The sequence below is a fragment of the Pleuronectes platessa genome, chromosome 9 (assembly GCF_947347685.1).
Source record: "Pleuronectes platessa chromosome 9, fPlePla1.1, whole genome shotgun sequence".
In the NCBI taxonomy this organism is placed as follows: domain Eukaryota; kingdom Metazoa; phylum Chordata; class Actinopteri; order Pleuronectiformes; family Pleuronectidae; genus Pleuronectes; species Pleuronectes platessa.
The window spans coordinates 23,758,835-23,784,711 of NC_070634.1; the positions used below are offsets into that span (position 1 = coordinate 23,758,835).

Consider the following 25,877-nt stretch of genomic DNA (forward strand, 5'->3'; position numbering starts at 1 on the left):
GTGGAGCAGAGGGAGAGGTAGTGCAGTTGGGCAGGGAGAGGGGGGAGAGAGGGGGAGATAGGTGGTGCAGTTGAGCAGGGGGAAAGAGAGAGAGAGAGAGAGAGAGAGAGAGAGAGAGAGAGAGAGAGAGAGAGAGAGAGAGAGAGGTGGTTCAGTCGTGCAAAGAGAGCGAGAAAGAGAGAGAGAGAGGTGGTTCAGACCTGCAAAGAGAGAGAGAGAGAGAGAGAGAGAGAGAGAGGTGGTGCACTCGTGCAAGGAGAGAGAGAGAGAGAGAGAGAGAGAGAGAGAGAGAGGTGGTGCACTCGTGCAAGGAGAGAGAGAGAGAGAGAGAGAGCGAGAGAGGTGGTTCAGACCTGCAAAGAGAGAGAGAGAAAGAGAGAGAGAGAAAGAGAGAGAGAGAGGTGGTGCAAAGAGAGAGAGAGAGAGAGAGAGAGAGATAGGGGGAGAGAACCGAGGCGACAGAGCGGAGGTGACAGCGGAGAATGGAGAGGAGCGCGTCCGCCCGGCGAGCTTTGACGGCGGCGAACGCGCAGATCCCACTCGGTGTTTCCCCTCTGGAGCCCGCGAGCTGAACGAACCCGGGAGGAATCCGACCGGGGGGCGAACGCGGAGGAATGGCTGATCCTCTGCGGAGGACTTTACTAGCGAAACTCCGGGGGAAGAAATCCAAGAAAGGAGCGACGCTCGGCGGTGGATACGGATCTGCTGCTGCGGCGGCTGCGGCGGACGGGAGCCGAGAAGGTAAAGAAAAAGTTTTGCGGGCAGGCTCCGGTGAGGCTCCGGTTGTGTCGCTCACCGCGGAGAGAATGAGCGCGTACGAGAATTGTGTTGACGGGGCCACGGGGCTCGTTGTGGGGCTCGGGGAGAGTCGCGCAGCCGAGTTGTCCGGCGCGCGTCCCCCGGAGCAGAGCAGCAAGGGCAGGGGTCGGGTTAACGAGCAGCTCCCGGGGGTCGGGGGTCGTGTCTCCGGGGAGGCGGACGAGAGCCACCGGGGGCTGAGACCGGCCGGGGAAACCGCGGGCTCGCCGGCGGGGGTCCAGAGAAAGCGCTTCGTGTCGGTGCCTCGGCAGCGCAGCGTCGGGGACTCAATCGGGTTTGGGGACAATTCAAACCGCGTTATGCGCCGGGTTGAGCCGCAGACCGGGGCCGGGGAAGCTCCTCCAGAGAACCGGGTCGCTCCCGCTGCTGGTGCCGGGACGGAGCCCGGGGACGGAGCCGTGTCCCGGCACATGGCAGCGGCCGCGGGGGCCCTGCACGGACACAACGCCAACTGGAGCTCTGACAACAACCCGACTCCGGAGGCACGTTGCGCGGAACTCGTGGATCCAAACTGCGTGCCACGGAACACGCAGGAAAACATTTTAATCAGAAATATCGAGAGCTACGGGCCAGAGTTCGCAGGGGACGTTAGGGGGACCGTGGGGGGGCTGCTGAGCCCCACGTTTTTCCCAACAGAGTTAGAGATATGCGACATCAACAGGGCATCTCCGTGCGCCACGCAGGCCTCGCTCAGATACCCCGGGGACAGCGAGGACGAGGATTACTATGACAATGAAATTCTGCCTTTTTATGAAACTATCAGAGTGAACAGTGATCGATGCGAGGCTGCAGACCTGCCCCCGTCGGGTCGGGACAGAGGCGGCAGTGCTCAGGAGACGGACAGGCTGAGGAACCAGCTGCAGGAAGCTTACTACCTTCTCATCAACGCTATGAATGACATCAACCTGGACGTGCAGCAGGTCGGTGGTGGTTCGACGGAGCAGCAGGCCACCTCCTCCTGCAGCAGCCACTCAAGAGACAGTCTGTGCTCCAGGCTGTCGGCCAAGAACATGGACAGTGACTCCTGGTCCTCAGGAGGAGACCACAGCCCTCAGCAGGTGTCTGACACCGACTCGGTCCTGCTCTGCATCAGTGGGAACCCCGAGTCAGGCCTCAGAACCAGGCTGAACAGTAAGAGCATGGTGAACCTGACACATACCGAGATGAGACCAACGTTACTGCGCTCGGCTAGTGACGGGGCCATCAGGTACCCAGGTGGCGTCTCGGTATGTGTCAGGGCTCCTGGAACACAGAACCCAGGTATCTGCTCTGATAAAGAGGGCACAGAAGCTAAAGAGGAGGTCGGAGACGTGGGCGAGCTGTCGGACAGCAACGCCATCAGCAGCGATGATCTCCTACAAGAGCCTGGTGGAGAGGAGGACCGGGGCAGGCCGCTCAATGAGAGCAGCGGCTCGGTCAACAGCCTCACTGGATCCTCGGACAGCAACGCCGAGGCTTCCACACATCAGAGTCACAACAAGCAGGAGCTGAGTGGAGCCCACGCTCAGGGGCCCAACGCTCTCAACAAGGGCCACGGGGTCACCGTCAACAAGATGCAGGAGTGGATGCACAAAGGCCGCTTGCTGTCTTCAGAGATGAAGCAGCGCATAGAGGGCTCGTCTTTGCCTCGTGGTGGAGGCCAGAGCCAGGAGCGCCCCTGTCCCCAGGCTAACCCTGTTGGGTCCAAACCTGGGTTCCAGACACCAGGCCGAGAGGTCAAGTCTGGGAAGGCTAAACCCCCGACGGTCAAGTCACCTCAACAGCAACAGCAGCAGCAGCAGCAGCAGCAGCCAGGTAGGAAGGCTACACGGAGTCGCCTCAGCTCCCGTGGATCCTCTAAGATCAGAGACCTCTCACCCTCCTTCCTCACGTCTGATTGTTATCATCCTCCTCCACTCATAGTAAACTCCGTCTGGTGGTGGTCCACACTGCACTCCTCCTCTTCTGGATGCAAAGCAAAGGGACGGGACACCTCAGATCTCTTTGCTTTCTTTTTTACGACTCTCTAACCGGTGGCGGGTTCTGTCCTTCTTACTAATTTAGGTGCATTTTAACACTGAATTAATCACACATCATGTTGTAGGTCGGATCACTCACAGTATAGATCAGTAACAACTAACTCACTCTCTTCTTATAGCTGCGGCGGTGGTTTTGGTGGTGGTGGTGGGTTTGTGTGTATATGTATATAATGTTTGAATATGTTCAAAATGACAAAGGATTTTTCTAACCATGCTTTTATATTCTGCCTGTGATGAGGTTTTGAGTATATGAAAACATCTGTGTCCTGAAACCATGTAAGTTTTCTCAGTTCAGCTTTAATTAGCAATGGATGGGATGTAAATTAAGCTCAAATACATTTCCTCTGGTATTTAACAGCAGTTCAGTGACATCACCCAATGTCCTCCTCAGCAGAAGCAGCCCCCCCCCCCCCCGGTTTGGTCTGAAATTTGTTGCCGTTAAACTTTCCGTTTTTCTCAGCTTGTTAATCCCGGAGACTGTTTGACATTTGAACTCGACACCAAAACAAACAAACCCCTCGCTTCAGTGCTCCTTCAGAAGCTCCGCCCCAATGACCCACTGGGGGACTACAGAGCGTGAAAACGAATATTCAGTTTCTTCAGTAAGAAACTGAATAGGCTAGGACCCTAAGTGTACAGTTAAACTAACGAGCAAGGCAACATTAGCATTGCATAGTATTTTGAATCATGCATTTGTCCAAATGAATCCACTTTGCTAGCAAACTTGTGTTTTCAGGTCTTATTGGCGAACAGACCCTTCACACATTGTACAGACAAACGAGACGGTGAACTGTTACTAGAGGCTCTGCTTCATAGGTCAAACATGTAGAGAGGACGTGACTGTTTCCGAGATCGAGCAGCTGCAGTCAGAGGGTTGAGAGGGTTTAACATCACACCAACAACATATCTGGGCAAAGCTAGAAAGAAAGTTCGGTATTTAACGGATGGTAACTGACCAAATGGCTTTGATAAACAATAGCAACCGGGGGTTTGTGAAACAGAAGCTGAGCGAACCTACACGTTCGGCTTTGTGTCTCTCCTCAGTCGTCTGAGGTTGTTGTACTTACCTCACCGTCATGCTGTCTCTGGTAGATGCTCCTTCCTCGTACCGGCCTTAGTGTTGCCTCCATCCTTCACTCCCGATCGCCACCTCTCCCTCATCGGCCCTCTCCTCGTCTTCTACCTGTCGTTCTCTGCAAGAGCTTGAACAGATACTGTTCTGAGAGGTCTGAGCCACTTTGGTTATTTCCTCTTTGCAGAGCTGAGTAGGTATATAGATATTAACTTGGCATAAAGGTGTACTCTATTAGAATCGCTCACTCAATTCATCAATTATTTTGCCACAAAGGTTAAGACCAACACTTCATCCTTGACCTCGGACACTTTAATTGACCAAGAGTCTTGGCACAAGGTCTCTTTAGCCACTTTTAAAAGCATTGGCAGGAATTAATGCTCAGATCAATAGATGGATAAGAACCTTATTGATCCCGGGGGAAATTTGGTAAACTTTGCAGCCACCTTGCCATGATGCTCGGCTCTATTACTCTATTTTCACACTGCTTATTTATTTAGTGACCATTTCATTGATTTTACAGAATGAGTTACACTCTGAGTCAATGCTGACCTGAGCTGACTGCAAACAAGGCTGGGAATCGTGCCTCTCTGGGAAACTTTGTATGGACATTTGTTGTAGAGAATTGTGGAAATATAGAAACCTTTTTTTTTTTCTGCCATTCATTTTTCTCTCCCTCTGTAAAAGTTGTGTGTGTGTTTGGATGTTTATGAGCGTGCAGATGGATGTGCTGCCATGTGCGCTGGCCTCTGTTGGACTGTCAGGTCTCCGTGCTGCTCGAAATAGAGTGAGAGCTCTAAAGCTGCTGAGCGGAACCTTCCGGGTTTGGCCTCCAGCCGCCGTTGGCCCTGCAACTCTTATTCCTCCGGCTCTTTCCTCTGCTGCCTTTTGGTTAAAATGAGGACGGGACCTTCTCGATATTAGTTTCCGAGGTTTCTTCCCCACACGAGTCTCATTTTTTCCCCTAACCCCATTTTGAACAGCGTCCCCCTCTCTCTTTTCCCCCACTGAACTTTTCCACAGCTGTGGCCAGAGGAATCCGAAGCAGGAGAAAAGCCACTGCAGTTATTCTTTGTGGTAGTTGTGTGTGTGTGTGTGTGCGTGTGTGTGTTTGTTGGGGAGAGGGGGGTTGGCTGTCATGTCACTTTCCTCCCCAGTCGTTTGCTCTGGACAGCTCCATGGTAACTTGCATTTTAAAGGGACTTTAGGTTGAATATTTAGGATGCCATTCCTGTTGTTTAACCTGTTTGCGTTGTGTCACTTAATTCTTTGCCATGAATGAACAAAATGAACGGCGATTAAGTATTTATTAAGGTCAGCTCTGGGCTTACATCGGCACCATGGGCCTCTCAGGGCCTCACAAAGAGCCATTTAAAAGAAAAAAGAAAGAAATGCCAGAAGCTTTCAAAAGCTCCGGTGAACTGCTTGTCTTGGCCGGAAAATCTTCATTGAGGTTTTTGGGTCCACTCTTAATTTATGTTAATAATTTTGTATATTTCAGACTTTTCTAAAAATACTCCTGCTCATCCCCTGGAGTGTTGCTCGGAAATTAAACCTCACTATTAAGACACCAGACAAGATATAGGCTTAATTAGACAGGAGCTAATTCATTTTTGTTCTGGCTTGTCCTTTAATTATGGTGTAAATTGTTTTGCGATCACCCACAGCCAAGCGTGTCACTTCTCATAGATGTGTGTCTGAGGGATACTGTGCACATCGGCAGGAATGTGCACGTCTCTGTATCGAGCGTGCTCGTTTGTATCTGCAGCTGGAGGATTTATAGTGTTGTTGTGGTGGGCTGCGGCAGAGCAGTGGCGTGCCGGAAGGCAGGATCCAGGAGTCATGTTTTGGCCAGAACTGAGCTCAGGAGCAGTGTGTCAGTCAAACGTGAAGATGAGACGGAGCCATCAACACCACAGAGAGAGGAGGTCTCCCACCCACTCTCACTCCCTGCAGGCAGAGAGGACTTTTTTGTTTATTTCTGTTTCTTTCAGTCCTCTGGTTCTAGTAGTACTAAGAGAACAGTCATCCTGAGTTTACAGGGCTGGAAATATTGGCCTCTGCAGCAAAAAGCTGCAGTGAAGGGAAATAAAGTGGAAGGCAGGTTTCTTTGCTTTCTGGCAGAGGAACGTGATCCCACTGGCTGCCTCTAGGACCTGGTCTAAATTATCACTAAAACGATGCCCTACAAGAGACATGGAAAGATGAAAATAATAGATTAACTTTTCCCGTCAAGCTCTTTTTGCATTTTGCACGATCCTGAGAAACTTATGTTAGATGTTGATGCACTTTGCATGAGAGATGTCCGAGAAGGATTCTCAGTGCAAGGGGACAGTTTCCCTGCAAAGCCTCTGACCCGGTTGAATTCATTACCAACCAACTGCGGTGCTCCGGACAGCTTCAAGGTTACCGGCGGATGTGTCTGTGCACAATGCAAAGAACATGTGCTGTCTCGCAAACATTTTCTCAGGATCTCGCAAAGCTTTCCAATGATTACACAAACATTTCTAGAGATCTAGGGAAAAGTTTCTCTCACTGGGCTCCGTAAGCTTTTGAGTTGTTGGGAGCCAGATTTCATTGCTGTTACAACGGGCCGGGCTAGCTTCACTGCAATGTCCAACAATTCCTCTAAAAGCAAAACACACAGGTATGATAGGTATGAAGTAAAGTCAGGATTAGGTTTACGATGTATTGCTCAACATTTCGATGACTTTACTTCCTGCCTCCTCAGTGGATTCACAATATCTCTGAGGTTGAAGGTGCGGGTGTAACACAATCCTCCTCGACTGCTGTCAGGTCGTGTCAGAACGACTTTGTGTTTGTTCTCTGAATTCTGCCAAACACCTTGTTACCAAGCTGCCGTCCCCCCCCCCCCCCCCTCACATAAACACACATGTCTGATGGTGGGAGTTGAATAATTTGTCTTGTCGGGTTTGTCTGCACTCGGACAGATTTATGGAGGATGGTAGCTCTAAAGATGGATCGGGTGATGGCGCAGAAACCTGAGGCATCAGGGTTCATACCAGGGGGGTTTACGAGCTGGATGACTCACGGGATGCTGTCTCAGTGTGTGGCAGACACACGCAGCGTGATGAGGTGGTTAATGACCGTTAGCAGTAAAACAAACTTTGATTGTGTTTAGTCATTTCCAGAACATTCCTAGAGCCTCCAGGTGAGGGGTCGCACCCGGGTGTAGATCATTCATGAATATAAATTGCGCGTATCGACACCAGTGTCGTCGCCAAAGGCTCACAAATCTTTTTGTCTTTCCAAGTTGTCATCATTGTCGTCATCTTCAAAGTCTACTGCATCTCTTCTCCATCCTGAGATATTCTTATTCTTTCAGCTCTGTTCTTGCAGAGGCTCACATTTAACAAGGGCCTAGCCGGACAAGTTCCAGACAATGTCCTGAGCAACTGACTCGGAGATTTGCATTCTCTCTTTTTTTAGATTATAGTCTCTCCTTTAAAAATGTTTAAAGAGGTATAGGACAGAGGGGCGACTGGAGGAGCAGGGCCACATTGACAGGAATTTGTTCTTCAGCTCTAGAAGTTGTGATATTGGTATTTAGCAGACAAGTGTTGACATGTGACGCGACCCCGGACGATCTCAGCTCTGTACAAGGTAGAAAAAGAAAAATCTACACTGAGAATCCTGATTACCATTTGAATGAGAGGCAGCAGGAATGTATGGCACACAGCAAAAGATTCCCTGTGAAGGAGGGTTTGGGGGGTGGGGGGGGTTGAAGAAACTCTGTATACACAACAGAGTGTTGTCTGTGTCGAGGAGAAAACGAGCTGGTGTGTGTTTTGCTCTTATAAAGAGAGAGGAGGCTTCAAGAAGGAAAAAGGAATCCAGGAAATAAGAGAGAAGCCTATGGGAAAGTGGATTAAGTGTTGTTGTTTGTCTTTGAGGAGAAACCCCCCAGATTCAGTCACTCAAGAGATTTAGACGTGAGTGAGTATAATTGGGTTTTACTGTCAGGCTCACATGGCACAGGTTCATACCAGCACATTCAGGAAATCAGCGTCCTTCTTTACAAGTTTGCATTCCTTTCAGCACCTCAGACAAACCCACAGCGCTCCGCCCCGTGCACCTCTCCCTCGCTGCCATGCTCCCTTCAGGTCTCTCACGCAGACGCGCTCGGACCATCTGCTGCCTCCGGGTCAGGGGTGCGAGTTTGCTCCGAGCGAACACGTATGATGAGCTGTCACGAAAGTCCAATAGACGAGGCTTCTCTTTCGCTCTGCATTGTGTGTATAGATAGTTGAGGGTCACCAGTCTCTCACGCCAAAAAACAACTGAGCTGTTTTCTTACTTTGACTCGCTAGAAGAGTTCTGATCTCACGTGATTAGAGGTGTAAATGAACATTTTACCTAAATAGAAGGTTTTTAAAATCTTTCCTCTCACTGCCCATACTGTTTTTTCTTTATTGATATTCTGTTGGATTCCATTTTTTCCTGATGAATAAGTTACAAGTTGGATTTTTAGAATGTGAAAGTTGCAGAACTCAATATTTCCATTTTACTATTAAATAAGATAAATAAACAAGATACTATTAACAAAAGCAGACGATGAAGACGATTGAGTAATTGTAGTTATTTGTAATCCATAAGTTAATGGTTAGTTTTTGTTAATGGCTTCAAATAAAACTTTTTCTAATCTTCCACCTCCACTTGAAGCTTTTGTATTTCTGTGCCTGAGCCTAAGAGAAGTATTTTTAATCACAGTTTGGAGCCACCACCTTTAGAGATGTCTTATCTTGAAGAAAACTCCCTGTGAACTGTTTAAAATAGAATTTTTTCGGGAAGAACAAACCCAGAGATTCCCTAATCGCTTTTCTTCAGGCTGAATACTGCACTACAGGGATTCTCTGCCACACTCCAAGTTATAGAAATGCAGAAATACTGATGTGCTGATAGAGAAAAAGCTGAGAGCAGGAGGATCTGACGGCTCTGTATGTGTCAGCAGTGAAAATTGCTAAAATCTCACTTATTAATCTGAAGCAGTCGCCTGCTGCCGCTGCTCAGGGAAGGTGTTGCTCCCGGAGAAGCAGTGTGACACCGGCGAGGCTGCAAATCTGGAGCTGTGGTCTGGAATGCTGCTCATGTCGGAACACGCTTCCTCTTCCAGTTATGATAGACCCCTGGAAGAAGATGGCATGCTGACAACAACTCCACGCACAACCACCTCACCTCTGTTTAGTCTTGCGTTAGCAGAGCGTTGGCAGCAGAGTTTGTCTTGGTCTTAAAAATCGTTCCCTCTTTCTCTTAGAGAAGTGAATCTGCAATTGATGTAATGCTTGTTTACATTTTCACGTAATATTAACCCCCCTAATTCATACAGTTTATTTTGTTCCTCCTCATGTGTGATATTTGTTAATGAAGCAAACTTTATAGTATTTGTGTCTATAACAGCAGCGTTCAAGTTTTTTATAATTTTACTTATGTCATATTTACTTAATTTACAATCTATTATATATTAATTACCCAACCTAAAGCAGTTTAATATAACACTTCCGCCCTATGAAGGTTATAATTAACAGTTTTCCGTTAGGGTCATTTTGCTGAACTTGTGAACAGGATTACACAAAAACTCATAACCTGATTTTATTGACACTTGGTAGACTGGTGCGGAATGGGCTGAGGATGAAACCATTAACTTTTGGAGCAGATTCTTTAGAGGAGGAACATCCTGGATGTTTTTTTTCCCACTTTCTTTAACATTGTGCGTGTTTTGTAAATTTCTCAAGGGTTGATGCAGGTATATTCATGAACACAATCATGCATCTATAGATGACTTTTGTCTATGAACAGATCAGGACAATGATCCAGATTTTGTGACTCAAAATATGTATTTTTAGGAATATTTTTTTGCCTGTGTTTAATGTGCCCAGACTCCAGAGAACTCTGCTGTCTCTGTTCAGGTTGGAGGGGGATGAGTTCATCTGGTGAAGAGAAAGTTCCCCTTGCTAACTATTAATTAGATGTCTGTAAGAGCCTGTAGTTTTGAACACATGTCGGTCGTCAAACCCTTTGAGTGAACTTCCATAAAGTAAGTTTACAAAACAGTTTAAAGCTCCCGTGCATCTCTGTAGGTTTCCTCTCGTGTAAATATAAATTTTCTTCTAGTACACAGTGTTTAGAGTTGTACGAGGAGCTGCCAGCTCAGAACAGCTGAAAACAAACTGTGACGGGTTATTACAGCCTGCAAGCTCCCGCCTACACATTAACTCAGTCAGCACAGAGGCAGAAAACATACGTCTCTCCTTCAGTCGGGAGTCGGCTCAGCTCCGGCTCCTCAAACACAACATCAACTCCTAATCCCGACTAATGGAAGCACGATGCCGGCTCCGGTCATAGAAACACGTTTCAGGCTGGAAAACCGTCTGTAAATTAAACATAAAGAGGAAGGAAGAAAGACTTCAAGATGTGTCTTTGCATCGTCGCAGTGCGGTGGTCTGTTGGAAGCTGAAACGGGGGTGTTTGAGATTAGGGACGCCCTCAAAGTGGCCTCCGTACTAGCCTCTGAAAGCTGTTTTATACATCCAGCATTGTCTTATATAATTAGCTGGAACGTGGAGGAATGGCGTCCCAGCAAAAATCCGCTTCACTCCACTTCATGCTCGTCATAAAGACCGGGACTTGTTTTTGTTGTCATTCGTGGAACTGCAAAGTTGGGTGTTTTATGGGATTTTGAGGCCGTCGATTATCTCGAGTCAATAGTTGCTTTATGGAAGTTGCCTTGTAGATCACAGGAGAGCTGAGAGAGCCGCCCGACTTTCAGGGAAAAGCAAATCCCCAGCGGAGCCCTCTGCTCTCTCTGTGCCACTTTCAGGCTTTTGTCAATAAAAGCAGTGAAGCACAAAAGTACATTAGCCTCAATCTATTGAGCCGACGTTATGTAATTGGAAACCATGTGATTTTTTTTTTTTTAAATGTACCTCCTGTGTTCTTCCCCCTGCACTGCTCTGAATTAATAATACAAGAGAAGAAAACCCCCTGTTGAGGCTCATTCTGACGGATTCATTCTGACAATCGCACATGCTCATGCTCACACTGGATGCCCCTGAGTTATAGTTTTATTTCTTAAAGTGAAAACACTACCTGATCTGTAATTTGGTGGACGTGCATGAGGTGAACTTCCTTGAGGAAAAGAGAAAAGTTGTCATTAGAGCATGTGGAAGCTGCCGCCGATCAAAACAGTCTTTAACACGAGGCTGCTGTACATGTTCGAGCAAGACCCTGCCCTCAGCACCACACACACACACACACACACACACACACACACCAACACACAAACACGTACACACACACACACATGCACACGTATACGCACACACACACGCACACACACCCACACCCGGAGGCTGTTTTTCGAAAAGCAGGTCAGATGATTTGTCGAGCAGCTTTTTGATTTCTACCCTAAAAACTAAATTCTTGACACACTTGAAGCTATGCAGGCGCTTTTTTTTTGTTGCTTTTGTTTGGCACATAAAGGCACCATGTCACCATCTCTATTCTTTGTCCTTTTTCACAGTGCACATGTCGCCACCGGCTCTACACATTGTAAACCCCCTCTCTGTACACACACACACACACCTCCCCCTTCCAATATATTTCCACAGCTGTAATGCCAGCGGTTCTTTCTCTTCTATTTTATTTTGTTATGTTGCTGTGATTGAAGATAAGCATCCCCTAAAATCATGCGGTGGATTGAATCTTTGACATTGACCATTAAAAACTATTCGATAATGTTCCGTCCAGAAACGCGTCACGATGAGATGAGACCAGAATGAGAGGAGAACTCTTTAAAGCCCAATGGCATCGTTTAGTGGTTCAGCACCTCTGGTTTCTTGATGCAGATGTTTTCTTCACCTGGAAAAGGTTCAGACTGTTTTCTGAGGACGAATGAGGATTTATTGTTTTTCAATGCAAATCAAATGATTTATTTTTCTGTCTCGTTTCAGGAAGTTGTTTTGCTCACATTCTCTCTCTCTCTCTCTCCGTCGCCCCCTTCAGCTTTCATTGAGAATGTCCAAACCCCCTTCGCTAACGGCCGCGAGGTGGCCAGAGCGGCCGAGCCCTCGTCACGGAGGCCGCCGCTCACCACCATCACCGTCTCCAAGAAGCGCAACTGGCTGCAGCAGAGCTCCCACGGGAAGGGTCACTGCCCCAAGGACGAGCTGCAGGGAATGCTGGGAGCTGAGGAGGAGGGCTCCCATCAGCCTCCACCTCCTCCCAGTCCCTCCCCAGACCACCTGAGACCCTCTGGGGGAGCCCCGCCGCGGCCGGTCCGCCTACAGCTGCCTCAGGTTAGCGTCAACAGCTTTCTGTCCACAGGGGTGAGATTTATGGAGGTTACACAACATCCAGCATGAGGTTGTTGTTCACGCTTTATCTCACGTTTTCCTCAACCTTGATATTTGGCTCCTTCTTTACTCAGGTCATCGTCGGTCAGGCCAAGGTGTCTCCTTTCCCTCGGGGGGTGGACCCTGCCGAGGAGAACGACGCAGACGACGAGGGGGAGATCTGGTACAACCCGATCCCCGAGGACGACGACGCGGACTCGGCTAACCGACCCTCCGTGCGGCTGCTGGTGCCCCTCCGGACGGAGCTCGAGCGGAGGCCCAGCAGGGCCGGGGACGTGAGTCACGGGGGCAGCGGAGTGCCAGAGGTGCTCGTTGAAGGCGTCGGTGGCGGCTTGGGAGACGGGAGTCAGGGCAATGCTGTACATTCCACAGAGGCACCACATCTGCACAGACAGATGCTCGCGTGCAAACCTCAGGAGGAGGGGGGGCCTTCCAGCAGCAGAGTCACAGGTGAAGTAAAAAACAGAAAGCCACCCACACCTTCTCTCATTCTTACTTTCCGTCTTCATTGACTCTTTCCCTCACTTGTTTCAGGCAGTTTCTCGAGAACCAGTTACTGTCGCTCGTGTTGTTCCCCGGTCTGCGTCTGTGGGCGGAGTTCTGCGGCTGTGCACACCTTAATCACAGCTAGTGTTGAAACGTGTCCAATTAAAGGATAAACAGACTTATTCAGCTGGTTCACTATCCCTCTGATCATATATACGTTATATAAAGTACAAGGGACCGACATTTTTGTCTTACTGGGATTAAAATCTCAAATTCCTCCACAATCTCTGAGAAAAAAAGCCGTAGCTGAGTTCTTTCTTGTGCTGTTGTGTTTGATCGGTGTAGACACTAGCTGTAGCGCTCTAATCATATCACTCCATATCAGTGTCCCTCATTAGTTAAACTCAGACAGACACTAGCCAGGAGGAATTTGGCGCCGGCATTCCTGAAAGGAAAGAATATCCATTTACGTGTGAGTGCAGGTCACACCGAGGGCTGCGAACCTGGTAAATTGGTGGTTGTTAAAGATTTTCAGTCCACAGTTGAATACGTGTCTCTGCAGTTTGTACAGACAAACACACACACACACACCACACACACACACACACACACACACACACACACACACACACAAGACACTTATTTATACGTGTGAATGGATTTAGATGCTCTCTGCACTTTTCTGATGCATTTGTGTGTGGGTGTAAATTCTTGCCAACTGTGTTGTATAGCGGCGGTGTAATGATGACAGCCAGCACGCGGCTCCCTGTCTCTTAATAAGCTCGCTCCGTCTTTTCCTAACTTCCGACTTTTTTGTTCTCTCTGATGTGGCAACATGGTAGTTTGAATCAAGTGGCCCATCTTGAGCTGAGCCTATAATTACAACCGTTGACAACACTTCTGTGGCACGCAACAGCCATTTCGAGTCGTTTGAGCACAAAAGCAGAGCAGTGAATGGTCGGGGGTGCGCTCGCTGAAATCCAATACGTGAGCTTTAGTGTTCGCTGCAGCAGATTTACTGCCGGGACGAGGCCTGGAGACGAGCTCAGGGATAAGTTCTGAGGGGGGTTGAAAAGTTGAAACCACAAGTTATTGAGACGTGGTGTTAGAAATGAAAGAAAATGCTTCTGGGCTGCAAGTTTGTCCTGTTTCGAATCAGCAGCATCCTCCAAACCTCTGTGTTTGTCTTGTGGAGTGGAAGGTCTTAACCCCTCGAGGTGCTGCTTTACCCCACAAAACTAATCTGCCCTTGACAAGGACCCAGGGTTTGATTGGCGGCCCGATAAACTCCTTGATCCTCATCGACTGGCTTCCAACTCCTGGCTCTCGCTGCCATCACGTGTGGCTCAGCCAAACTCTCCGTCATGAGAAACTTTCCTCGTGGGATTAGGATTAAACCGGCCCCGAATGAGTCTCAGTGCACCGGTCCAGGAAGGTCGGTAATCACGGCACAGAGAGCTAATTCTAATTTAGGCTATTTCTGCCTGCACGGTTTGAAATGTGTTGTCAGTGTTTCCTCGTACTGGGCGAGAAGATGAGTGGACACAATCTGAGACCGGAGTTTTCAGAAGTAAACTTGTTCTCAGCTGTAACAGATTATTTACAGGAGACGCATGATGGTTTATCAGTTTTTCTTTCCTCTATTGTGTTTTATAGAATTTTTTTGTGAAGTTCTGTGAAGTAAAAAAATCCCAGAGTAAGCTCCGCCTCCACAGAAAACACTTCTCCCGAATCTCCTGAAACATAAAACCAAGTGTTTCAGACAGAGGCTGAAGAGAGGAGCTGCAGCACTGGACAGTTTGAGGAGAGTCATGTGTTTTCTGAACTTTAGAGCATGTAAACCTTTTCAAAATAAAATGATGAACCTAAATTAGAGCGTTATATATCTCCTTTAACGTTCAGTAAGCAGTTTTCCTTTGTATTCCCTTAACTTCCATTCAATCACCTGTGTTTGGTTGACTTCCTGAGATACGACTCGGTAGCGGGTCTGTATGGGTTCACTGGTGTTCGGACTGAAGCTGTGCAACTGGAAGTCAGTGTGTGTTTTTTTTTCGTTTTCCCTCCTGCTCCGGAACTGCCTCCCTCTCTGCTGCCTGTTGACTTTGCAACTGATTCCTGTGGGTTTGGCAACGCCATCGTCCCACAGAGCATCAAGGCCGGCTGCGTGTCATCAAAGAGGAAACACTCATTACTGTGTGTGTGTGTGTGTGTGTGTGTGTGTGCGCGTGTGCGTGTGTGTGTGCGTGCGTATTTCAGTTGGCACTTTGGGTTTAAATCAAAAGGAATGGAAGGTTTAACATCGCCTCGGCGTTTACCTTCATATTTTGCCTCCTCTAGCTACAAGTGTGTGTGTGTGTATCTGTGTGTGTGTTGTGGCTGTTGTAAACACAGTTTGTGTTGGCTACAGAATGACACTGCACTCCTCCACCTCCTCCTCCTCCTCCTCTCTGAGCTGGTGTGTTGGGGGATGGTTGGCAGGAGTTAAAAGGACAGCAACTCGCTGTGGGCAGCGTTCACTCTGCTCTGCCGTTAGTGTCCTGGTCAAACTGGGACATTTAATTAGTTAAATAAAGTTCCTTTGATTCATTTAGTTTGTTTTTATTTTATTAATCAGATAAATTGAACTCTGGTCTCCAATAATCTGAAACACCAGCTGAAATATGTTCAATCAACCGACTGTAGAATGAAAATCACACTGTATGATGCCAAATGATTGGTTAATCTAAATAAGCTGAAGATAAGGTCCTTATCTTATTGGTCGCAAAAGTGAATGCAGTACTACATTATACAACAATATTCTCTGACTTTGTTGTGACATCTTATTGATGTCACAACAAAGTCCATATGACCATGAATATTTTGCAACAAACTAAAGTAAACATCTGTTTGTTGACCGTAACAATCACCATGTGCTGTATGTTTACCTCTTCTAATGTAGTAAACAGAATATAGATATCATCAAAAAGAGAATAAGACTTTAACAAATCTAAACAAATACTAATATAATCACAAATAATATATTAGAGTAACTTGAAAACAGTGAAACAGCTAATTGTTTTAAAAGCCTCTTATTTGGTTTAAGAATATACCGTAAAACATGTCCGGTGTAGTTGAATGTAAACCTGAATATTCAATATTAAAGATGAGTTGCTGTGTTGTAAATATCACATTATGAGGAACATCCCCACTTTTTTGGAAACGCTCCAGTGCCTCGGAGGGATTAAGGAACTTTGACAGAGTCTTCAATGTGCAGCCACGGAGTTGAACTCTTCCCCCGGTTCCTGTGTCTACTGCCTCATGAATACGATCCGCACACAGACTCCACTTTATCTTTCAGGCCAGAACTCCGACAGGCCCCTCGTTGATTGAGCTCGAGTGAGAGCGTCTGCTGAATTAATGAAGCGGTGCAGATGTAGATGACTCTCGGTGGCCATAGTTTCCCCTCTTACGACTGGCTGCTTCTCTTTCCCCTCACCGGATACACTCCAGACTCCTCATGCGCTGCCCATTGACTCGACTTTGTGTCCATCTGAATGCTCTATTTGTGTGGAGAATAATGATTGATGGACTTTGGGGGGGGGTGGTGAGCAGCGGTGCGCTCCCGATCTCTTGTTCCCTTCAGCGACTGTTTGGGGAATCTTGACTTGGCCGGCGCTCAGAATGGGATCCGAGCTATTTCTGGGGGTTGTTTTGGTCGTGCTGGCTGCCGCGTTTAAGAGCTGCCCCCCCCCCCCCCCCTCCGGCTGCTGAAGTTACTTGAGAGTTCAAGCCACCGAGTTCAAACCTGGAATCTAATCTGGGCTGACGATTGCACGGTGAGGTCTGGAGGGAGTCAACACATTGTGAGAACAGCACTTCAAACCCGGAGCAGATTCGGGTCACATAGTTTTTTCCTCGTCTTTCTCTCCGGTCTGTTCTTCATTTCATCACCAGAGCAGCTGGAGAACCTGTCATTGTATCTGTGTGCACCGGCTCCTCTGCTCACTCTAACAGATTGTACAGGAATCGAAGGTCATGGCTCACGTTGTGCGGTTCAGCGGGTGGAGCGTTCGATCCCCCGCTGTGTGTGTGTGTTTGATGAGAAGTGTTTGGGCCTGCAGGTGGAAATCGAACACAGTCAGTGGTGAAACCCGTCCAGCTCGTCCAGCTGTTCAATACGACCTCCAGCCTCGTCCGGACTCTGTGTAGATGAAGATTAAATAACTAAATGATCAGACTGGCTAATCAGTACTGAGGAATAGTGATAAGAGTAGGAGCATTGATAAAATCCTAATTAGAGCCTGGACAGTTTATTGGATAGAAGATAAAAACCCTCTATTTCCGGATATGAAAACTTTAACTTTAACAAAGTTAATTTATGTTTACGGTTATTTCTTAATTCAGCTTCTTTATCTGTAAAGAATTGAGCCTCAGCTACAGTTTTTTCATCGTAAAGTTTATTCACATCGTCGTAGGAATCTGTAAATGTTTTATATCTTACATCCTTGTAATAATCTGTTACAGAAATTATTTCCAATTTTACATCATCTTCTCAGCCCTGACGATACTTATCGGCCCGGCTCTAATCCTCAAAGTGATCGTGCCTAATGTCGTTTCATTTTCAATTCATTCACCCATTTACAATGAGGAAGCAATTTTCCCTTGGCAGAGCTGCTGTGTAAAATCACATCATCAAATTAGGAACAAATTTGCAGTAGTCGTTTAGTGCCAAACGTGTTTCTGGTTGGCTTTTCAAATAAAAATAAGTAATTTGTCAGCACATCATTAAGTTGCTCTCTGTGTTGTTTGGACGGTGGCAGCTCGAGGAGGCCGGGGGGGAGGGAGTGGGAGGGGGGGGGGGGGTGACCATCCAGAATTAGCAGGCGCTCTTGTCGGTTGAGTTGCAGCAGAGCAGGAATGCCTCCAGCAGTAGGCGAGTTAAGACTACATGAGGGCAGCTTTGGCAGGGGGCCATGTTGTGCTAGTGAGAGGGCCTGCATGCTTGGATATATTAGCAGGGGTTTTGTAACCATTGTAATGAAGCAGGCCCCTGAAAGGCCGTCCGCTGTGGACTGATTTAGAGCCGAAAGCAGAGGAAGCAGCGCAGAGCCGGGGCCTCGGTCACCGGGCGAAGAAACCCCGGCACAAGTATGCCATTCACTGGTTTGTTTACCCTCCCCTTGTTTGTCAGCACACCCTGGACCTTTCTGTTTTTACACTGAACGCACACGTGTGGCTGACACACCCACACGGCCACACACTCGAGTGAATGGCAGTTTGTTGTCTCCCCACAAGTGATATCAGTGAAGACTTTCACACAAACAAACACACACACATGTTTGTCAGCCTGGCCTACAACACTGTTTTTTTTAAGGTCAACCTTCATTATGCGACTATAATTTATTGACATTGGCTAGAGTGACAATTTGTTGGTTGTAAAAAATCTATCTGCCAAATTAGATAATGAGTCTGTCACAATCTCACACACACACTCACAGACACACACACACACACACCCTCGTCCTGCACCTGTCTGGAGCCAGCATTGTGATAAACCCTCGTCATAAATTCTTGACCTTTGTTAAGAGGTGTCAGTGGCCGGATGCCTGAGGAGGGCCACAGGGTCAGAGAGGGCATGTGTGTGTGTTTGTCTTGATGTTTGCATATTTACATGCACTCTCTCTTTGGGCTACAGTAATAAGCTGAGTGCATGCGCATGTTGAAGTGCTTTGGGGGGGTGGACACAGTCGCTCAGCTCAGGTGTCACCCAGAGGAATGTGGACCTTTCGCCCTTTGACCCTGGAACACGGCCCTGGAGGGTTGGGTGTCAAACCATCGCCCCTGAACCTCAGCTAGTGAGGTGTCATGTTACTCTGCTGGCTGCTGCCACAAGGCCAAAGGCTGGAGTGTGTGTTTGTGTGTATGAAGCCACAGTCATTAACAATGCAACAGTCATTAACTTTGTCAGAAGCTGGTGGACGTTGCCCCAGTTCATGGTGATTTTCTGAGGAATGGAACACTGGGGGAAGTTGTTATGATTCTCACAGTTGAAGGATTTTACAGTTTGTGTTAGAGAAGTAAATGGGCATCGATGTGGGTCATAATTCTCATTTAATAATATTGATTCAAAGGAAACAGTTACTGTTTTGGTGTTATTGTGATTTTTCATGTTGTCAGACCTCGCAGTTTGGTTAGAATCACAATAATATGAATATTTTTCCTATTTTATACACGTGTTACAATTAGAACTGACTATTGAACCTTTATGAAGTCAGATAATTAAGTATTAAGAAGTGTGAAGAACCGATAGTTGATCATTTTGTTGATGCATAGATCAGTTTGGTTGTTTGTTCAATAATAAAATCTATGAAAAGATATAAGGTACTGACAAAAGTATTGTTTTGATACTGAAATTGAAGTATTGCCATCAATTTCCATTACAATATCTAGCTATAGTAATAAATACAGTAAGAATGTGAAAGATCATATATTGAAAAATCACATTCATTTTCATGTTAACGTTTTCCCTGAGATACAATGTTCAAACTCTTAAACTTCCCAAACTGCTTCAATCAGTTTCTGATTGTAATTGGCTGTAATTTAATTCGGTAACATGGAAGACAACAAAAAAAAGTTACAATCAACCCGATACAACTGATGTAGGAGAGAAACAGTAACACTAGCAGGCCCCATGTGTTTTCACAATAATAAATCATTTCCAGTTTAAACAAGACACAGGAGTCTAATTACTATAAACAAACTAGAAGAGCACTCTGTGGAGTTTATGCCACCACCAAGGCCACATGATGTTACACAAGATTGTCTAGTCTTCATAGTAGTAATATTAAAAAGAAGAAATGATCTGATAACCTAATTGATCTATTTGTCATAAAACAGAATCAAGATCTGTGGATTATTTCCCTGAAAAAATACACAAAAGTTGGAAAAATGCTGCTTCTTGTAATTAATTTGCCTCCGTGCCAAAATGTAATGGGTTCTTTCAAAGCTCCGACTCACTCCACCAAGTTTTGTGTAATTCATGTTTGTAGTCTTTGTGTAGTCCTGCTGAAAAACAAACAAGTCAATAAACAAGGAGGTGAAAACTCTGGAGGCAACAACAGCATCTTGTACACGGCCACAGACAGCCTCTCTCAATGTGACGCATTTCACATGTGCACCAAAGACTGTTTTTAAGATGTCTATCAAATATACACCATCCACAGCAGTGTGATCCATTGCAGCTTTGCAGATACTCACTTCATAGAGCTACAGATTATATAAGAACATGGAAATAGTTGAACCGTGTTTCAGGTACAAGTGACTTCTCTGTTTTCAGACCTGAGCCGCACCCCTCTGTTTACCCGACCCCTCCCCAGATGTTGTTTGGTTGAAGTTGCACCTCCGCCCCTCTTCTCACAGCGCCCCTGTGTGTGTGTTATTGGCAGGAAGCCGTGACAGGGAAAGTTATTCAGCTACGAAGGGGAAAAAGGAGGCTAAACATGGTTTTGGTTTGGAATGCGAGTGAACAGCCGTGTTCGTTTGTACATTCAGCAGCCGGCGTGCCAGCCTTCCAGTCGCCCATCCAGACCTCGGAGAGCCTGGACAAGGGGTGCCTTTGTCCCCCATCTGCAGGCTACACCCTGCCCTGCTCCTGCCCCCCCGTCTTTCCCTTCTCTCCATCCTCGGCCTCCCTCCCTTTTCACTCGCGGACCCTCGTCCCAGAATAGCACAGCAGGTCCCTTCTGTAAATAGAGCTGGTGATGTTGGCAGGGTCAAGCTCTCCCTCGCTCTTCTTTCTACTTTCTATCTCTCCCCCCTCTCCGTCAGGATCACCCTTTCTTTCTGAGATGTATTCAGAGAAAGTAATTAGCCGGTTAAAACAATAAATTGATTTTCATTCAAATTGATGCATTCAGACTCTACGCAGTAAGAATTTACATCATAATAAAAGTAGTTAACGTCTTAATATCTGTTCAGTCCCTCGAACTTGGTGTCTTGTGTAATATCTAGGCCAGGTCTGGAAGCACTCAGGCAGAAGATCTTCAGAAGTTAAATTCTTCCCACTAAGTCATGTGGTCGAGCCCTAATCTCCCATTAACTCACGCAGTGAAGTATTACCAATAAAGATTATAAAGCACAGGTTAGCCACAGAGGAAATCGTATTAAAAGAGCCCTGAATGTAGAAGAGAGCTGTTTTTCTGTTTGAGAGAGGCCCTCGCCTCCTGTTGGGAGAATAGCAGGATGCCCAGAATTTGACAAATTCCATGTACATCACTCAAATCGAGGCTGGCAGATTCTTTTTTTTTTGGCTAGAAAATGGCTGAAAGGATTTCCTCTAGTCGCGTGATGGGGCTCGTAAACAGTGGAGTAGACGTGATTCTGTGAAGTTAATGTTTGTGCTGCTGCAGCTACTGAAAAGTAACAATGTACAAACTGCACTGGTCCATCTGTTGTTATAGTCAGTAATATGACTGTGGACATACAGGCTGCACAAATAAGAAACAGTTAAGTCAATAATTCACTGGCTCTTGAAGCTACTCTAATTGGTATTTTTATACGAACAATGGATCAAGTCACCGTGTGCATCTGAAAACAGTTGAATTTTGAGAACCACTATTCAATGCAACGGTTGTTTGTGTGTCTTTGAGCACATTGTTTTGGTTTTATTGCCCCTCAGCTTTCCTGTTTTGAATCACTCACTGTTCTCATCACAGTAATTTCCAACTGTTTGAACTCATGGTCTACGCGTCTCCTCTTCCTCCCACTATCCGGAAAGGAGGACAAAATGTCCTGGATACAAACGCTGCCTGAGAGTCGCGTGCGGGCTGCTACTTTAACTGGGTTCATGCACTACCAGTACTAAAGAAGTCAAAGCTAATGCACCCAGGACAAAGGCGGGACAACTTTATTTATCAACAATACACCTGGCATTCTACTGGTGGAGGAACTCTGACCGACTTGTTGAACAAAAATATCCAAACACAAAGAAGCAGCATAAGCCTGAGGAGAAGAGTGGAAGGTGGAGCGCAGGAAATCTGTCCAAGTGACCAAAACATCTGAGTGCAAGCGCACAGTTTGAGCGCAAGCAGAGCGAATGTAAGCACAAGCAGGGGATATTAAAGTTTGAGTGCAGGGTTTTGAGTTTGGCATTACAAAACCACAATAAGTCCTGACCTAGTCCTGACAGCAGCCAGCCACCAGGGGACTTTTGAGACACTTTGGCGTTATTGTTTGGGAACTGTGATGTCAACAATCTTCATATAAAGTCTATGATCAAAAAAACTCTGTATGCTACCTGTCCATCACTCGCTGGAGACCATAGTGAAACTGAGCTAAATACGTGAATGTTGGACTTAATATTTTTCCTGTTTTCCCTCAACTCCAAACGAGTGTCAGCGGTGATCCCTGGCGAACAGGTTGGCCTAACCCACCTCATGAAGTGATAGTATGTCATGTCAGTGGGACTGCCACTTCACTACGGTAGACTAAACATGTTCTAGACCCTGAAATTTCCCGGTGTAGACGTCTAGTTGGGCGAGAGCTGCCTTCAAGGTCCAGCCCAACTTGAATAATCACCGAGTAGCTTCAGCTCTGCACCTGAAACATTGAATGTCTCCAACCACAGGTTTCCCTGCTCATCTCTTTCTTCACTGGAGCTGCAGCGAATGATGTGTCTCTGAAATCTGAATAAAGATCATTCAAGGCCTCGAGGAAATGTCTTGGTGAACAATTGCATTTTTTGAAACCATCCATTAGACAAATTGCTGTCTAGGTTTACATCTATAGACTGTAACCGTATGATATGGGGCTGAAATGTTTATGTGAAGCGTTGCCTGCTCAGTGTAAATCTGTCAGAGGACTACTGGGTTGCATTTAAACCTAATCACTTGATGATGTGCCGCGGAGGTGTAGGGCTTTTCTAAGAGATTGTTAATTATGGCTCTTTTGGTTTTTCAGTCTTCTCTCTCCTTTGTATCTTCACTGAACATCTGAACATTCACTTGGAGCTGGACTTTCATGTGAAACCAATTCAAAACGCGCCAGCCTCCCCTTTTAACCAAGCTTTCTCTTGTCATTTCCTCTACAGATGGAACCGAGCTGCCCAACGCCGTCGGCTTCTCGCCTCCCTCCAGCCCCAACCCGACCAAGAAGAGCAGCTCCATCAACTGGTCCTTCCCAGACAAGATCAAGTCCCCGCGCACCGTCAGGAAGATCTCCATGAGGATGAAGAAACTCCCGGAGCTGAGCCGCAAACTCAGTGTCAAGGGGACATCGAGCGGCAGCAACAACGGCAGCAGTCAGCCGGAGCCTCGGGCCCATTCTCCCAGAAACAACTCAGAGACTGTCACCCAAACCTCCGGCCCTCCTCGGTTGACGGCGACTGGCGGTGGGCAGGCGAGCCGGAACGTGATTTCGCGCTACCACCTGGACAGCAGTGTGTCCATGCAGCACAGCTTCAGCAAGAAGAAAAGCAACGGCAGCTCGAAGTCCGCCAGCAAAGGAGGCTACCTCAGTGATGGGGACTCACCGGAGCTGGTGGCCAAATCTGGGAAGCATGGCGCCTCGGAAGGGAAGGGAGGGAAAGGCAAGGAGGTGGAAGCGGGAGGGAGCTCGAAACTCAACGGCACCGAGCTGGACATCGATGCTTTCCGCCATTACAGCTTCACGGAGCAGCCCAAGTGCAGCCAGTACATCTCTGGACTCATGAGTCTGCACTTCTACGGTGCCGAGGACCTCAAACCTCCGCGAATCGACTCTCGAGACGTCTACTGCGCCATCCAAGTGGACTCGGTCAATAAGGCCCGAACCGCTCTCCTCACGTGTCGCACCTCCTTCCTGGACATGGACCACACGTTCAACATCGAGCTGGAGAACGCCCAGCACCTGAAGCTGGTGGTGTTCAGCTGGGAGCCCACGCCGAGACGGAACCGCGTCTGCTGCCACGGCACGGTGGTGCTGCCCGCGCTCTTCCGGGTGACGCGGTCCCACCAGCTGGCGGTGAAGCTGGAGCCGCGGGGGCTGATCTACGTCAAGCTGAGCCTGATGGAGCAGTGGCAGAACTCGCTGGACGGCCGGCTGGGTGGAGACAGGGAGCCCAAGGTGTTCGGAGTGGAGGTGTGGCGGGTGGTGGAGAGGGAGAACACGGGACTGATGGTGCCGCTGCTCATAAACAAGTGCATCAACGAGATAGAGAAGAGAGGCTGCCAGGTGAGTTCAATGAGTTCCACTTCTCCTGACAAGTCAAACAAGTGAATCTGGTTAAGGAGGTTATGTTTTCATCGCTGTCTGTTTCCTGGGAGCAGGATCCTATTATGTGGAAAGTATGGATCAAAACCACTCTAATCCTGTTATGTAAATAGAAAAAATAGACGTGGATTCATTTGAAGAAAAAAAGGCTGCGGGACATTTTTCTATGATGCCTCGTTGCATGAGAGTGAAAGAGAAGTGGAGATAAGTAATCCTACATCCAGAGCATCCTTTCAGCTTTGTGCTGTGTGTGTTCGCCCTGCAGCTGGTAATGTTGCCGGTCGACTGGCATCAGCAGAAAAGATACAGGAGACGTTCGGTGCCAGCGCCGCTGCATCGTGATGTCACCGAGCTCCTGAGGCAGCTCGCTCCTTTATCCACAGAGGAGAAAGACTCAGGGTTGACAGACTGTTGTTGTGGGGGCGATGTGGGGAGTGGATCATGTGATCATCAGCCCCCCCCCCCCCCCCCCCCCCCCCCCCCCCCCCCGCCGCCGCCATGTGTTTTATGTGCTCTTTGAAGAACGTAAGAGAAAGAGGCAGTGGCGTTCCTCCTAATTAGATCCGAGACAGCGGCAGTAAAAGTGTCTGGACACCGCTCCCGACTGATCCCTCTGGGGGGTGGGGGGGGCCTCTCCAAAGCAGCCTGTCTGTCAAACGAGACCCCGCCCTCAGTCTCTTCATGTGGAAAAAGTTCAAAGTTAATGATTTATTTAATTATTACCCTCAAAGTAGATCATTAGTTTGTGAGTCATAGTTGGAATTGGATTTAAAAGTAATGAAATGTATAAAGAAAAGCCTGATGATGGCTTCAAACACAGCTATCATATTTAATTTACGATAACTACATTACAAAATAGACTAAAGCATCAAGTTCTGACATTTGAAGGACAAGGATCAGCAATTTCAATAATTAATAATAAACTGATTATCATAATTGTTGTTTATTCATGTTCTATTCCGCAATAATTCAATAAGTCAACTAAACATTTCAACTCTACATTTCTTTTATCATTCTCAGGTGCAATCTGGTCAATTTGAGAACTAAACTGAGAAAATTTATCTTTAAGGTTCCTGCCAAATAATTATTTATGTATATTCAACTTTCCCTTTTAGAATTTTTCAAAAAGTTGAACATAATCTCCTCCTTCACGTTGTGTTATGTTGTATTTGTGCCTCAATGCATCGTGACCATACATGTGCTGGATCTTCCCAGAAGCCAAGTTGTCGGTATTGTCGCTCTGAGGGAATCTGAGGTCAAGTTCACCTCTTTGACCTCCTCATGGTCGAGCTGCAGCTTTCTCTGAAGCTTCTCCTTCACTTCTCACTGGGTTCTCTCAGGTTTCCTCTGTTTCTAACTGGCTCTGCTCAGATTAGGATTGCCATCTGTTTCTGTCTCTCCTCGTCTGCCTCTGTTTTGTCTCTCTCTCCTTCTGTCTCCGTTCAGTCTGACACTTTTGTCTCATGTCCCTCGCAGTGTTTGGGTCTAATCACCCCCGCCCCTTCTTTAATTACACAGAGGCTATCAGGGTATCAGGGTATCAGTCAGAGATCAAGTGTAAGTGCTCCCCCCAGGTTTCAGGCAGACAGGGGTCAGGCCGGGGTTGACACCGGATCTCGGAGGAATGCTCGGGTTGTGTCACCGAAGCACGAACAGCCAGACGTGTAGCCGTGCGCTTAACAAATGATTAGTCGGATCTTTGATGGAGTCTCTCTTTCAGAGTGCCGGAGAATTACGTGTCCTCGGGGCTTCCTCGGGCTTTTATGACGCAGGGAGGATTGTGGGTGTTTTGAAAGGACTGCAGAGACGGGGGTTTTGTCGGGGGAGCCCATTAGAGAGAGATATCAATTAAAAGGAGCCATAGTGACCCACATACATGTCAGG

The 25,877-nt window shown here is 47.2% G+C and overlaps 1 protein-coding gene across 1 annotated transcript in view; it reads left to right on the forward strand.

Moving 5' to 3' along the window:
• Window positions 1-349: 349 nt before the first annotated feature.
• Window positions 350-25,877, forward strand: part of syde2 (synapse defective 1, Rho GTPase, homolog 2 (C. elegans)) — a 45,576-nt gene continuing 20,048 nt past the window's right edge. Inside the window, exons 1-4 of the mRNA XM_053430797.1 lie at window positions 350-2,810; window positions 11,745-12,224; window positions 12,356-12,731; window positions 22,834-23,954. Coding sequence (XP_053286772.1) covers window positions 615-2,810; window positions 11,745-12,224; window positions 12,356-12,731; window positions 22,834-23,954 — 4,173 coding nt within the window. The 5' untranslated portion in view covers window positions 350-614. The remainder of the gene's footprint in view (window positions 2,811-11,744; window positions 12,225-12,355; window positions 12,732-22,833; window positions 23,955-25,877) is intronic.